General features: G+C 51.0%; 1 protein-coding gene across 1 annotated transcript in view; it reads right to left on the bottom strand.

Moving 5' to 3' along the window:
- Positions 1-12990, bottom strand: part of DIDO1 (death inducer-obliterator 1) — a 42055-nt gene that overhangs the window by 10781 nt on the left and 18284 nt on the right. Inside the window, exons 8-15 of the mRNA XM_033094547.1 lie at positions 4684-5155; positions 4426-4585; positions 3340-3456; positions 3112-3216; positions 2782-2914; positions 1997-2522; positions 1440-1593; positions 611-700 (exon numbers count right to left, since the gene is read on the bottom strand). Coding sequence (XP_032950438.1) covers positions 611-700; positions 1440-1593; positions 1997-2522; positions 2782-2914; positions 3112-3216; positions 3340-3456; positions 4426-4585; positions 4684-5155 — 1757 coding nt within the window. The remainder of the gene's footprint in view (positions 1-610; positions 701-1439; positions 1594-1996; positions 2523-2781; positions 2915-3111; positions 3217-3339; positions 3457-4425; positions 4586-4683; positions 5156-12990) is intronic.

Below are 12990 nucleotides of genomic sequence, written 5' to 3'. Positions count from 1 at the left end.
CGTGCACCTCGACCTAAGTCTCCTCAGTCCCGGGGGCCTCCACACATACCCCGCCCTCCAGCTCAGTGCTGATGAGTCGAGCCACGTGGGCGCCAGCCTGGTACCATGTCGGGGACACTGGCCTCTGCTAAATGCAGTGACTGTGGTCATGACTGACCGGCTGTGTGATCTACAAAAGCCGCCTGTGTTAGGAGAAACTGGGAGAGCTACACCAGACGACAGTCTCTAACCCTTCTGTGAACCTGACACAAACTGAGCCCCTGCCCAAGGGCACGACCCACAGCCGCAGCCAAGATGAGGTCCTCAGCGAGCGACCCGACCACCTCGCAGCTCCACCCTTTCACTCACAAAGACAACAGGAAATGAAGCCTTTCTCACGAACAGAGAACTGCATGTGCACTATTATAATAAATCAGCAATGGAGCGCGTCGCTGTATTATGCTAACACTCTCAGTTATCTAGCCACAAACTTCATTTTAAACATTCACCTGGAAATATCTAAGAAGCAACAGGCTGACATTTCGAATATTAACCCAGAGAGATGAGAAGTGAGAGAAAGGACCAGACAGACACCTTCCGTGGGTGTGCAGATTAGACTGTAAGCAGGTACCTTAGACACAGAAGATTTGAGTTTGCCGACATAATCCCAAACCGTCCTCGGTGCGATCCTTCCACCAATGTGAATCGTGTCGGGCAGGTCCTAAACAAAACGCATGTGCGTGAACGACCGGTGGGTGGGACGCGTTCAGAGAATGATGCAGTCACTTCAGGGCACTGGCTACCCGACATTCAAGAAAACCACACGATTCCAGAGAAAATGGTCATTAACTGTACCGAATGCTGCTTGGCTAACACTCAGGGCTGCGAGCTACCAAACCACCAAACCCAAGGCTGGTGTGGTGACAAGCTTCTGCCAGACAGGCTGACATCTGGCAAAAGGCTTGTGCCGTCTCCTGTGAACACCATACACAGTATTGCCTCAGTATTATCCAGAAAGGACTGGCTGACTGCTCCTTGCTTTGTTCTCAGTGCTAGCAGTTTTCATTAATCGTGAAAAATAAAGGATCTGTTTTGTGTGTCACTCCACACCAAGGTGGGTCACACAGGCCGGCCCCACCCCTGGCTGGGTGCACGCAAGCACTGGGTAAATGCCCGAGCTGAACAGAGAAAGCAAGAAGATGAACTTCAGCTTTTTCACAAAAGCTGGGATGCCCCGTTTCTCATCGGGATTTCTGCCAGCTGTCCAAACTGGTCCCCTGCACACTCATGAGCGCCATGCCAACCAACCTCCTTGCGTATACGGACTCTTGGTTGGAAGGCTATCCCACAGTGGACTCTGGTACAGGACCAGAACCCCGTGACAGATGCACATGTGCACACACAGACATTCTCTCTCTCTCTCTCTCTCTCTCTCTCTCTCTCTCTCTCTCGGTTCTAACCTCACTGAGATAATCAAAACATCCAGAGACAGGATATGCCTTAGTGACAAATTTTGCTACGCTTTGCATGTTAATAAATCCTTTCCAAATGGTGCTGAGTCGAGACAAAAATTGGGTTGTATCTCCTTCTGGAGGGGACCGCGACTCTGTGATGCTGTAAAACAGAACCATGGAAAAGTCAGTCAGTCTCTGCACAAAGAATTTCCCACGTATGAAGATTTTACATATCGACGAAAGTAAAAGTGAATTCCTGCAAGTTTCGGTAGCTTACTTTTGCAAATTAACTACTTCAATCATAATGACATACACAGGTGCTCTAGTCAAAGAGAAAGAAACGGAACAGGCAAGGACGTGAGACAGCCATGGACTTGGGTGTCTGTTTTCTGGTCGGTATTTGGAGGTGGTGCCAGGCGTCCTAAGCCGGGGGCCTCTAAACGCCTCCACCGGCTGCAGAGCAGCAGTTTCTGGGTACCTGCAGGGCTGAGCTGCTGGATCGCTCACTACTGCTCCTGCATCTACAGTAACGAGCGGTGATGTGCTCCACGCGGATACCGTACCTGATGCTCGGTGATGGTGGGGCCGCCAGGACATATCTGGGCTCAGGGGATGAGGACGGCTTAGCCAGGATGGACTTGGGCACCAGCACAGAGGCCACAGCAGGCTTCAGGACGTCTGGTCGTGGTTCTGCTGGGTGGATGCTGTCCGGGTGGGCTGCTGCAGGGGTCGTGACTGCGCTCGACCCGCTCTGTGCAGTCCTGGGGTCTCGGCCAGACATGGTGACCGTGCTGAGCACCGCGGCCCCACAGGAGGCCGGGCAGGAGGGCCCTTCCAGAGCAGAGGGCTCGGGGTGGCTGTCCCCTGGAGGCCCGGGGAAGCCCTTCCGCTCCGAGTGTGCCCGAGAGTTGCTCTCTGGGTCTGGCTCAGAGGCATTCTCAGGCAGAGCTGGCATGACTTCATCAGCTGAGCTAAGAACTGGCTCAGAGGGAGAGCTGTCGTGCTTGGGTTTTGACTCTTCCTTCTTAGCAGAAACTGACACTTTCTGTTTTTTTGGAGCTGGTTCATCTTCTGATGATGGAACTTGACCTGAAGAAAAGAGGAAGGCCTTCGTGAGAAATCTGACACTTGTGAGGGCACAGCCTGTCCACGAGTAGGTCATGATTTCTTGCAAGAATAAAAAAGAACTCTCTAAAACTCGGAGCTAACTTTACATACTCCAGAAGACCATCCTAGCCTTTGAATTTCTTAAACTTGGCTCAATCCCATTGCCATTAGAAGGATCAGCGACTTTAAACGAAAGCAAGTCAAGTGTCCCTTCCAAAGTTTCAGCCCCAAACCTGCTCACCTGTACAAATTTTACAGTTCAGATCAAAGAGATGTGCCCGGTGCTGGCTGGTGGTGTCCTTCAGCATGCTGCTGAAGACGTCCAGGAGGGGCGCGGCACTGCTCTCAGGGACAGCTCGCACCGACTCCTGTTCCTGCCGGTGAAGAGAGAAAACACCAAGGTCAGTTCCTCCCGGCCCAGCACACGTAAGAAACACCTCATGGTTAAGTGCCACCCAAAGGACCACCGAATGCACGTTCCCGAGGACTGTGCACATGCATAAACTGGCAGAGTCATGTCTGCCCCAACCATCCAGTGGCTTCTTGTCAACAGCGGCAGCCAAGTGCTTACGTCCGAGTCTGACACAGGTGGCGAGTCTTCCATGTCGGGAATCGCTTCCTGCTTAATGGCAGTCCTCTTACTTTCATTATGCAGTCTAGCTCTGGACTCCATCACCTAAGGTGTGAACGACACACACAGAGCCTTACAACACCTTTTCTAGGCGGGCGCCCTCCTGCCAACAGCCTGGGCTTCTGGAGAAGCCCAGCGCCCCCAGCAGCCACGCCCACCAGCACTCACAGGTTTCGTGGGCCGCTCTTTCCACACGGAAAGCTCTTTAGATACAAGTTCTTCTGGCTTCATTCTCACAAGTTTTGCCAAAGAAATTTCTTCACGCAGAACACGATGGAAGAGTCCCTGTGAACAAACATCTTTCGTTCACTGGTTCGAAAACACCTGAGTAACTGTTTCTAAGATCCTAGAAAGGATCTGGAGACAACACAGCAGCAGGGGCCTGCCTTGTGGCTTCCAGACAACAGCCCCCCGGGAGTAAACATTGGGCTGCCCCTGCCATACAGCAAATGCGCCCAGAAAACATGGGCACTAAGGTCACACAGCTGACCTCAAGGCCCATGTTGCACCAACTGCTGAAAAGACCTCAGAGAAATCAACAATCAACTCCAAAAGGCAGTGTTGGGAACAAAGGTAGGAAAAGACCTCTTCTGCCTGGGGTTAATGTGGAGAGACGGAAGCGGAGCTTTCCGTGGGCCCGTGTCTAACACCGCTAAGCATCCACAAGGCCGGCCGGAAGCTGGGAGAACCGTGAGCTCAGGCTAGCAGCCAACCCGTTTGGTCCTGTGGGGACAGCACTGCCCACCCAGTGCTGCAAAAACAGGTGTGCGCAGCACCTGTGCAGACGGTGAGCACGGCAGTTTATTGATCTAAGGAAACCCAAATGGACAGGCTCGCTCAGCTGATGGGGAATGCCAATCAGGCAGAAAAGGCCGGCAGAAGCAGCCCACTTAGATATGGAGATGCCCACATACTAGGACAGAGGATTTGAACTTGACTCTGAAGTCGATGGGATGACGAGGACGCAATTATACAGCCATGTTTACGAGACATGAAGCTGGCAGGATAAAGATGGACTCCAGGGAGCGGGTGAGACCCCCCAGGTCTCCATGAAGGTAAGGAACAGAGGATGAGTGACGATCCCACACCAATGGCCTATGGCAAGCGTCCAAGGGGATAAAAAGTGCCTTTTAGCTGCCACGAAAAGGGTAACGATGGTTCAGAATGCTGTGTTTAATGTGCCTCAGCTAACGAAACCAGAGAGTAGGTTTCCTTCTGTGGCAGGGCCACGAGCCCAAACCCCGAGGTGCACACCTGGTTTTTGGGGTCCTTGAGGTTGAACATGAGGCTGCGGTATTTACTCTTGTAGCGATTGTCTGTGACGTGGAACAGGCCGAACATCTCCTTCTCGATCCGGAGGGCTATCTTCCCGACGTCATTCTCCGTCATGACCAGGTCATCGCTGTCGCTGACCCTAGGAGGCACAAAGGAGCTGCTGTGTAAACCACTGCACCTGCACGTTCCATTCCACTTGAAATGGAGAAAAGGTAGAAATGAAGCGCAACAGCCCACCTTTTCCACAAAATCTCCTTCAAGGAGCGTCGTATATTTTGCCGAATCTGTGAATTTGGCTGTGATGGGGCAGCGATGGAGGTCCCCAGGCGTCCCGGGGCAGGAGAGACCAAGGGCACAGAGGCGGCCACAGGCTTCCTGGTGGCCCCCAGCAAGGCAGCAGAGCTCGGTAACCTTTTGGAAGCAGATGTGGTGGCGCCAGGCACCAGCCCTGCCTGCTTGGTGGCCGGAGCACTGCCCGAGACGGAGGCCGAGAGCCAGGGCCTCTTGGGTATGGTGCCCTTGAAACCCGAAGGCGCCTTTCTGACGGCCGGCTTGGCCGCTGCCACATTTCCGGAAGGAGGCTTGTTTGGAAGGAGCCTTCTGGCTGGCGGCTGCTTGCCGCCCCCCGACGAACCTGGAGGGACCGCTCTCTTGGGCACCGCAGATGCCGCTGCTGGGCTCTCCTCCACTTGTCTTTCCTCCTTCACGGCTGCAAAGGAGACACACGCTTAGTGGGGCAGGACGACACCCAGGCGTGCTGTCACGTGTCCTGAAAAGCTTGCTCACGCTTAAACTAGCGAACACTTTCCAGGCCTTATCGCGTGAGATACTGATTTAGAGAAAAGGGTTTTTTAATACTGAATTCAGAAAAGGAATGTAATTAAGGCCTCCATCAGTATTTACGATCACAGCCATGCTTCGTTTCAGAAAGAAACGCTCTACTGTATTATTACTGAAACCTGTTACTTCAACCAACAAACTCTACTTATCAAAGGCTTGATATAAATCGTTAGCTAAGCTTGAAAATGGAAGGACAAATTTACATTATCAAGAAAAGGCAGATTTTAGAAAAACACCTCATTAAAAATTTAAGTGTAATCTTTTTGTAAACATGAGTTTAAAAGATCTTTTCAGGAGGGGTCAAACACAAATTCCCTTCACATTTTAAATGCATATGCACCCCCAGGCATTAGAGGACTACCCCGAGTCCATTCGGGGGGGTGGGGGCAGTTCCTCATAGGTGTTCATCATTCTTTTGGACAAAAGTCAAGTGAGTAAGACGACTAATAAAACACAGGCAGTTCTCCAGCATGTGAAAGACCCATTGTTTTTTGTACTAAGACATGACAAGATATAGTATTCAACAGTTATGTAAATGTTCCCATTTACAGCCCTCTAGTTGTATTTGATCATTGAGTAAGACAGTGAATTAGCAAGTATTGTTGACAACAGCTAAAAGATATTATCAAACACCTCAATGTGCACAAAAATCTGTTGCCAGTAACCTTTTCTTTGGGGTACGCCAAAGGATTACACTGAACCCTGTGTCAGACTGTCAGAATTAAAGTCTCAGGAAAGCAAAACAATTCAGGGACATGATTCAGGGACCTGCTGCCAACCAGGGCCAGGTCGGAGCTGTGACGGCGGAGCAGGTGGCACTCTCTCCGTGGTCCGTGTTCTGCACACCAAGCAGAATGGCAGGGACCAGGGGGCCCCGTGGGCGAGCCAAGACACCATGGGGATGCCCCCTAGGGCAGGCGGTCGAGTCACACAGGGAGAAGGTACCTCCCCGGGGCAGGTTTTTCTCAAACTACTCCTGAGGTAGTGAACCACCCCCAACCCCAACTTAACCCAGGGATTAAAAGTCAATCACCAGCCAGCCAGCCAGCCCTGCTCCTTTTAACTGTTGCAGTGAACAAGGGAGAGAGTCTGAGAGCTGGGCAAAGAGGTGAGATTCCACCTACAGGCCCAGCCCTCCCTGCAGGTGAGCTCCAGGGCCCCAGTGCAGCCACCACCAGCAGCCACGGACATCTTGGCAGAGAGCCAGAGCCGTCACCATTGCCCTCAAGGCCTTCCCTCCTCCAGCGGTGGGTGCTAAAAGCCCATGGGGACCTCACATTTTCCCCACTTTGCAGTGTAAGTGCAGTCATCTAATTTGCAAAGTTTGCAACAGCACTTCATGGACCCAAAAGCTAGGACAGTGTGAGAAGTGCTTTGTCACCAAGCATCAATTCTGACTTTAAATCACTTCATCTCCAAGCCCAACCTCACGTCCCCTGCCCACCTCTGCCTAAGGTGGCCTGTCCACCAGACCCCATGCGCTGGCATGCCCAGGCCTCAGCTGTCCAGGTTTCCAAAGCCCACTGCACATACCACCCGGCCTGCTGGTCCCACCGGTGTCCAACACCATCAAGTCACCTCACGGCTTCACTCCTTCAGGAGCTGGGTTTCTAAGTAAAGTCCACTATAAAGTCCGACAAAGTAAAAATAGGGACATACGACAACCGACAGAAACTACACTTCTCCATGATTATTTCATCAGGTCTTCAGATACCTAAGGAGTTAGTGGACTTCAGGACTTGGAAACGTTACCGCCTCACATGTGGCTACCGAGGTCTGCAGGACGGCTGGAGCTCAGGTCAGTAAATGAGACGGACAGACGGAAGGGTGAATGGAAGGACCTCTTTGCAGGGAAGTGGGAGGGGGCAGGGAGTGTGGCCGCACTTGTCTACAGCCCTGTAACCCTGAGCAGAGAGCGGTAACACCGCCAGGCAGGGAGGCCACCCACTGGCAATCATGGAGGCATGAACCGCTGAGGAGCGGGTTCAGTCAGCTTTTTACAAACACCAACTTTAGGACAGCATTTTGGTAGCGCACGTCAGTAACTCTCAAAGCTGGCCTAGGGTGCTTCCAGAAACCTCACAAAGAGGCCTGATTGTAAGCTACAGGACATCTGTGTGATGTGGCCTAAAACAGATTGTCACTTGTGGCTTTCATTGTTTCAAGTGACACATTTGTTAATTGATCAATACTTCTGCTGGTCTGACTGGTACATTTTCTGAGACTGTACTTAGGATATTCCCAATACCTGTGAGTACAATGACCCATTATCCATGGTAACAGTAAATAACAGTAAACACGTGTAATCGATTTAAAAAGCAGGGAGGGGATGGCTTTCTTAACTAGGACATTTCATAAAATGAGCTGCTGCTGCCTTTTAAAGCCAACCTCCATTTTCCCTTACCTGCTCCCCAGAGTATAGAAACAGGTCTAATGAAGCAAACAAATTCTTAGTAAAATGCTGAAGGGGCCTGACTTGGCACTCCAAAGCTGGAAACATGCAGAAAGTGCTTTCCAGCAAGGGCCACATTGGTCCCTTTGACCCCACTGTAAGCTGCACGTGGCACGTGCTGAACAGTGACCTCGGTGCAGTGCTGGAATGTTCTGACAGAGAAACGCTACCATTTTTAAGCACAGCTACATCAAGTCTGCAAACCCTTCATCCAAACTCAGTTCTAACTGTATTAGCTTGTGGATAAATTTACAGAAGGGCAAGGACTAACTTTGTAACCAGCCAGAAAAAACCCATTCTAGAAGAGCAGTGGCCCACCCCATGCCAGGGTGGCTTCAGGGGACAGCTGACGCCCCCAAATGCTGCCGAACTCTGCTGGCAGCACTAAGCAGACTGCGGTGTGGGCAGAGGCGGCCCCGCAGGGGTGTGTGCCAGGCCTGGGCTGTTGGCAGCAAAGCAGCCTGTAGGTAGCTTCCACCCGCCGTGTGGGGGGAAAGCGTTGCCAGGTTCCGGGCCAGGTCTTGACCCAGGGAGCCAGGGAAAACCTGTCGCTCTAGGAGGCCAAGCTGCCTGTGCGCCTGCTTCTGCCCGACGACCACGCTGGTGCAGGAGATGAATTGTTGGGGTGAAGCCAAGCAGAGAGCAAAGCAGGCTGGTGTCCACGGGGATCAGCGAGCAGCAACACTCCAATTGGCTCATTTCCAACAAGCATAAAACTGAGGGCCTCGCCACATGGCAAGGTGGCTGTGGCATCGCTGGCCACTGGGTGGCACTGGTGGGCCTCAGTGGAGCTTGGGAGGACACAGGTCTCCTCCAGCAGCTGTGCTGCGCTGCTCCCCCGGGGAGAAGCTGTGCAGATGCCCAAAGGAAGCTACAGCGGGTGGGCAGTAGTGACGGTCTGCCCAACAGCCACGTGTAGCGAGGGCCTCACGGGACAGCTCGGCACAGGCACAGGACCTGGGAGAAGCCCCTCAGCACCTGGAAATTGCTTTCTACCTCTTGTGCTACTCACACTATGCGTGTTTACCCCAGAAAGGAGCCCTTCAGTCACCGACGCCTGCGCAGGCCTATTGAATGACTGGCTGTAAAAGCCAAGTGAGCTTCTGCTGACAATGAGCAAGTGAAAGCACATGGTGCAGGCAAGGGACAGCAGGCCTCGGCAGGGGTGTCCCCTGCCTGGAACTGCCTGCTGCCACCACACGACCTCCATGCACCACCCACCCCACTGGGTCCCAAGTCCACTCAGCAGGAAGAGCGAGGCAGCTACCGCTGTGGGGACTGTCTCTGTAACTGGGACCCACCCGAGGGCTTGGGGGGGCAACACAGTGGAGAAGCAGTGCGTTTTGTTCAGTGACATCAGTTCTGCGGGACACGTGTAGTTTCCCATTTCAACTTGGTTTCCTGACAAGAGCTTTCCATGTGTGGAAAATCAAGGTAGTAAATAGCAAGAAACCATTTTGCTTTTGCTTCTTTTCTCTAGAAGTAAAGTACTGATTTGCTTGTGCGTCAGAAAACACGAATTCCCAAGTAACACTCAAGCAAGCATGAGTGGGCTGGGTCACGCAGCTTTTCTAGGTGGCTTGTTCCTGATGTGGTATTTGAGTGGCTAACACCCTAAACGGAGAGGTGCATAGAACTCTCCACAGGAAACTAGCAAGAAGCAAGTGGACATCAGCAGGTCAATTACCCTTTATTTTCAGTCTCATGTAGTGTTTTGAAATCTAAACCCAAAGCTGATTCATGTTGGGTTAGTAACATGGAAAAGAACTTTTCCAATTATACTTCAACATGCTCCACTAGAATGAGATGTGACCAAGGCTGTCACCAACTGGACTGGCAGCAGGCACCCGGGCAGTGAGCCGCCGCTTCCCCACCGTCTCCCCCGTCTCGGAACCAGGCCCCAGGCACTCATGTCACTTTAATAAGGTTACGTTTTAAGCAACATCATTCGTTTGTGCCCAAATTGTTTACTACTTCAACCAACATGACGGGTTAGGGGCACGTCAGATGAGTCCATCTGCCCACCCTGTAAGCTCCTGGTCACAAAGGGTCCCATCAGTGGACCCCCAGGCTGGTGGCCGAGCAGCGTTCGGGATATGCAGTTACCTTTACGTTCTTCTTGCTGACGTCCTCCAGGCTTGCGGCAGACAGTTGCCCCAACCTTCATTTAAATAAATGAAAGTGGCAAAACTTCTTATCCATCTTCTAAGTTTACTTCTTTAATTCTCAGAAGCCAAGAACATAACTACGTGCCATGGTTTTGTGCAACACACAAAAATCAAGATTAAGCATTTTACAACTTGATACCAACAGGGCAGACTTGTGGACCATGCTGGAGGCATGGAGCAGCATCTTCAGAGCGGCCCTGCGGACTCGGGGGGACGCCCCCAGGGCACTTCCCTCCTCTGTTCATCTTCCACCAGTATCCGAGTGGAGCCGTGGCTGCCTTGGCCACATCAAGTTCACCAACAGGCAGGTGAAGTGGGCAGGACCCACCCTGCAGGACCTGGCAGCCCATTTCCCCCCTCCCGGGGAGGCACACGCTGCTGCCAAGGGTTTCATCTCAAGTGTTAGTTTATGTTCATGTGAAACTACGCCCAATCTAATTTTCTCAACAGATGGCTTTTGTAAGCTTGTAAAAAGTAAAACAAAGAAAATATAAAAGAACGTCACTGAGAGCCGAGGAAACAGCTGCATGGACAGCGTTAAAAACAACCGTCAAGCCAAGTCCCATATCTGGACAGTGCTTCTTCCCTCGAATTGGGGAAGAAACCAATTCGTAGGTAGTCTGGTTTGTCGCCAACCATATTTTATTGCCAGACAATCTGGAAGGGACAGATAAAAATGGCTCACGCAGCTGATCGAGACATCCCCTAGCCAGCCCGCTTTAAATTTCTACAAAATATGCTTGGGTTCCAGAATCCCGCCTCAACCCCGGCATTTATTACAGGGTACTTGTTTCCTCTTATGATTGGTGAAATGTGCTTCTGGAGTCCACACCACTAGTTATCCTCGTGCAAATCTGCGTCCTCCTTCAGCCAGCTCACCACAGTGCTTAGACAGTCTATGTGGCACACACGTGACTTGTATCTGGCAAAAGGCTTAACCAACCACCTGGATTTGGGTGGACAGGTTCTGTTAGGGTTTTCCACTGTAAGTCTCTGAGCTAGATGACACTGTAGAAACCTCATTTTCCAGTCGGACTCTGTTCAGTGTTTTAAGTCACCTAACGAGCTATTTGAGTCCAAAATACTAGAACCTGTGCCTCTGCCTATCAGAATTCCACTGTCAAGTTGTAATAAACCAGGGAAATTTTAGGAAAATATTTTCAGCTCTCTTCATACCTTGACAGTAATGGAAGGTAAACCAATAGAGAAAAAAGAAGGCTATAAAAATATAAAGACTACTGATTTTGGGGAGAAATAAAATGGCAATTGTTTCTGTAAGTTAAAGAAACTACACAGACGCCCTCAAAAACAATTTAAAAATTACTCAGGAGACTGTGTTACTGGCATCACCCAGAGAAAAAGGGCCTCCTGACACTTGTGTGGAAGAGGAAAGAGCCTCCACGCACAGCGACGCCATGCCCGCTTCACAGGTCCCCTCCATGTTCACTGAAAAGTTGTCCCTATCCCCACAATCCAACCCCCTGGTACCCAAAAACCAGTGGACCGGGGGGCGGGGGCGCCTGGAGCACCTCCAGCAGCGCATGGCTCTCTGGGCTCAGTGAGGATCCTCGTCTCCAGGTCAGTGCAGACAACGCCCTGTCTTAAGAGTCACCACCCCCCACCAGGAAAAGCAGCACACTCTGCAGCCAGCCAGGGAGGCAGGTGGGGTCCTCGTGGGGCGTAGCCTTCTGTGTGCACTGTGCTCTGTTACCATCCCGCTATCGCAACTGTGAAGTGACCGTCTGGGGACAGCGGTGGAGACACAGCTGCTACTCACCACGGCCGAAGTCGTATTTGCTACTAACCTTTAACTGTCCTCCCAATCACTTTTGGGAAGATGACATTTCTGGGATAACAAGATCAAATGCAACTAGCTCAAAAATATGTCCCTTATGCATGCAATTCATTTTGGATATCCACCAAGTTTAATTCTGAAGCGTGGATGTGCTAGGAAAGGTAATCAGGCATTAATTTGTTTCACGTTTCTGTCAACCGAAGCACTGGGAGCTTCAGTGAAGAGCTGGCATAGAAAGAGGAGGTGGAGAAGAAAACCGTCTGAGCAGAAACTGGCCTCCTCGGGGAGCGCAAGCCCCCCCACCCCTCCTTTTCCCTCAAGAACAGTGAGCCGTTAAGAGCCCAGGGAGAGCCATGCTGTCCCACCCTCCCACCGACACCCCTACTCCGCTCTGCACCCCACAACTCAGCTCATGGAGCCTCAGGGCAGCTGTCCAATTCTAGTCAACAGAGATGGTGAGACTGATTTGAAATCAACTGCCAGGGCTTTGGAGGCTGGGCGTTGGTGCTCCTTACTCTGTCCCAGGCCTATAACCACTTAGGACACCAGCAATCGTAAGTGACGTGGATTTTTAGGTACGTTCATGACCTCTGTGAAAGTGCTACTTTGCGGAGATTATAATTTGATGAAGATTTGAGATATGATGTTAGCATGAAATTCTCAGTTCAAACAACCTAAGGTGCATCAGACTTATTTTAATACAACTGGTTATTTCTATATTTAATAACTTATTCCTAAAATAAAATAAGAAAATCTAGTATTGCTTTGCAATTTACTTGCAACTCCATTTCTTAGGTCTTGGACCCTTTACATTCTATCATGAGCATCTAGACACAGGTTTTCTAACTATACTAACCTGGCATCTGCCTACACGAGTGCTCTCCCTCAGGTGATTGCTAAGAGGCTGACTAACAGAACACCGCACACGTCTATAGTCGTGCGATTTAGGGCTATTTAACCTTTTGCTGCTGTAAAGAGAGGCACAAAATGGTCTAAAAGACAGCATAAAAACCAAATTAACAATAATCTTAATAGAGTAAAATGTGCCCAATGGTTCTATTTAAATTTCCAAATTTTAATTTTGGAGAGGGGCTGAAATGCAAGAAGAAACTAAATTTACTGCATAACTGAAGCCAGGACTTCCAAGATCTATGGGCACTTACAGGCTGGGGCAGATTCCCTTCAGGGAGCACATCACGTCACTTACCGTGGAACACAGAGCCGCGGGGAAGGGCCTTCCAAACGTGAGCGTGTGTCTATGTGGGTGTGTCGTGTGTGGACTGGACATG

Source organism: Rhinolophus ferrumequinum, chromosome 23, assembly GCF_004115265.2.
Source record: "Rhinolophus ferrumequinum isolate MPI-CBG mRhiFer1 chromosome 23, mRhiFer1_v1.p, whole genome shotgun sequence".
Taxonomy (NCBI): Eukaryota; Metazoa; Chordata; class Mammalia; order Chiroptera; family Rhinolophidae; genus Rhinolophus; species Rhinolophus ferrumequinum.
Note: the sequence above shows the minus strand (reverse complement) of the source record. Positions and strands in the feature narration are given on the sequence as shown.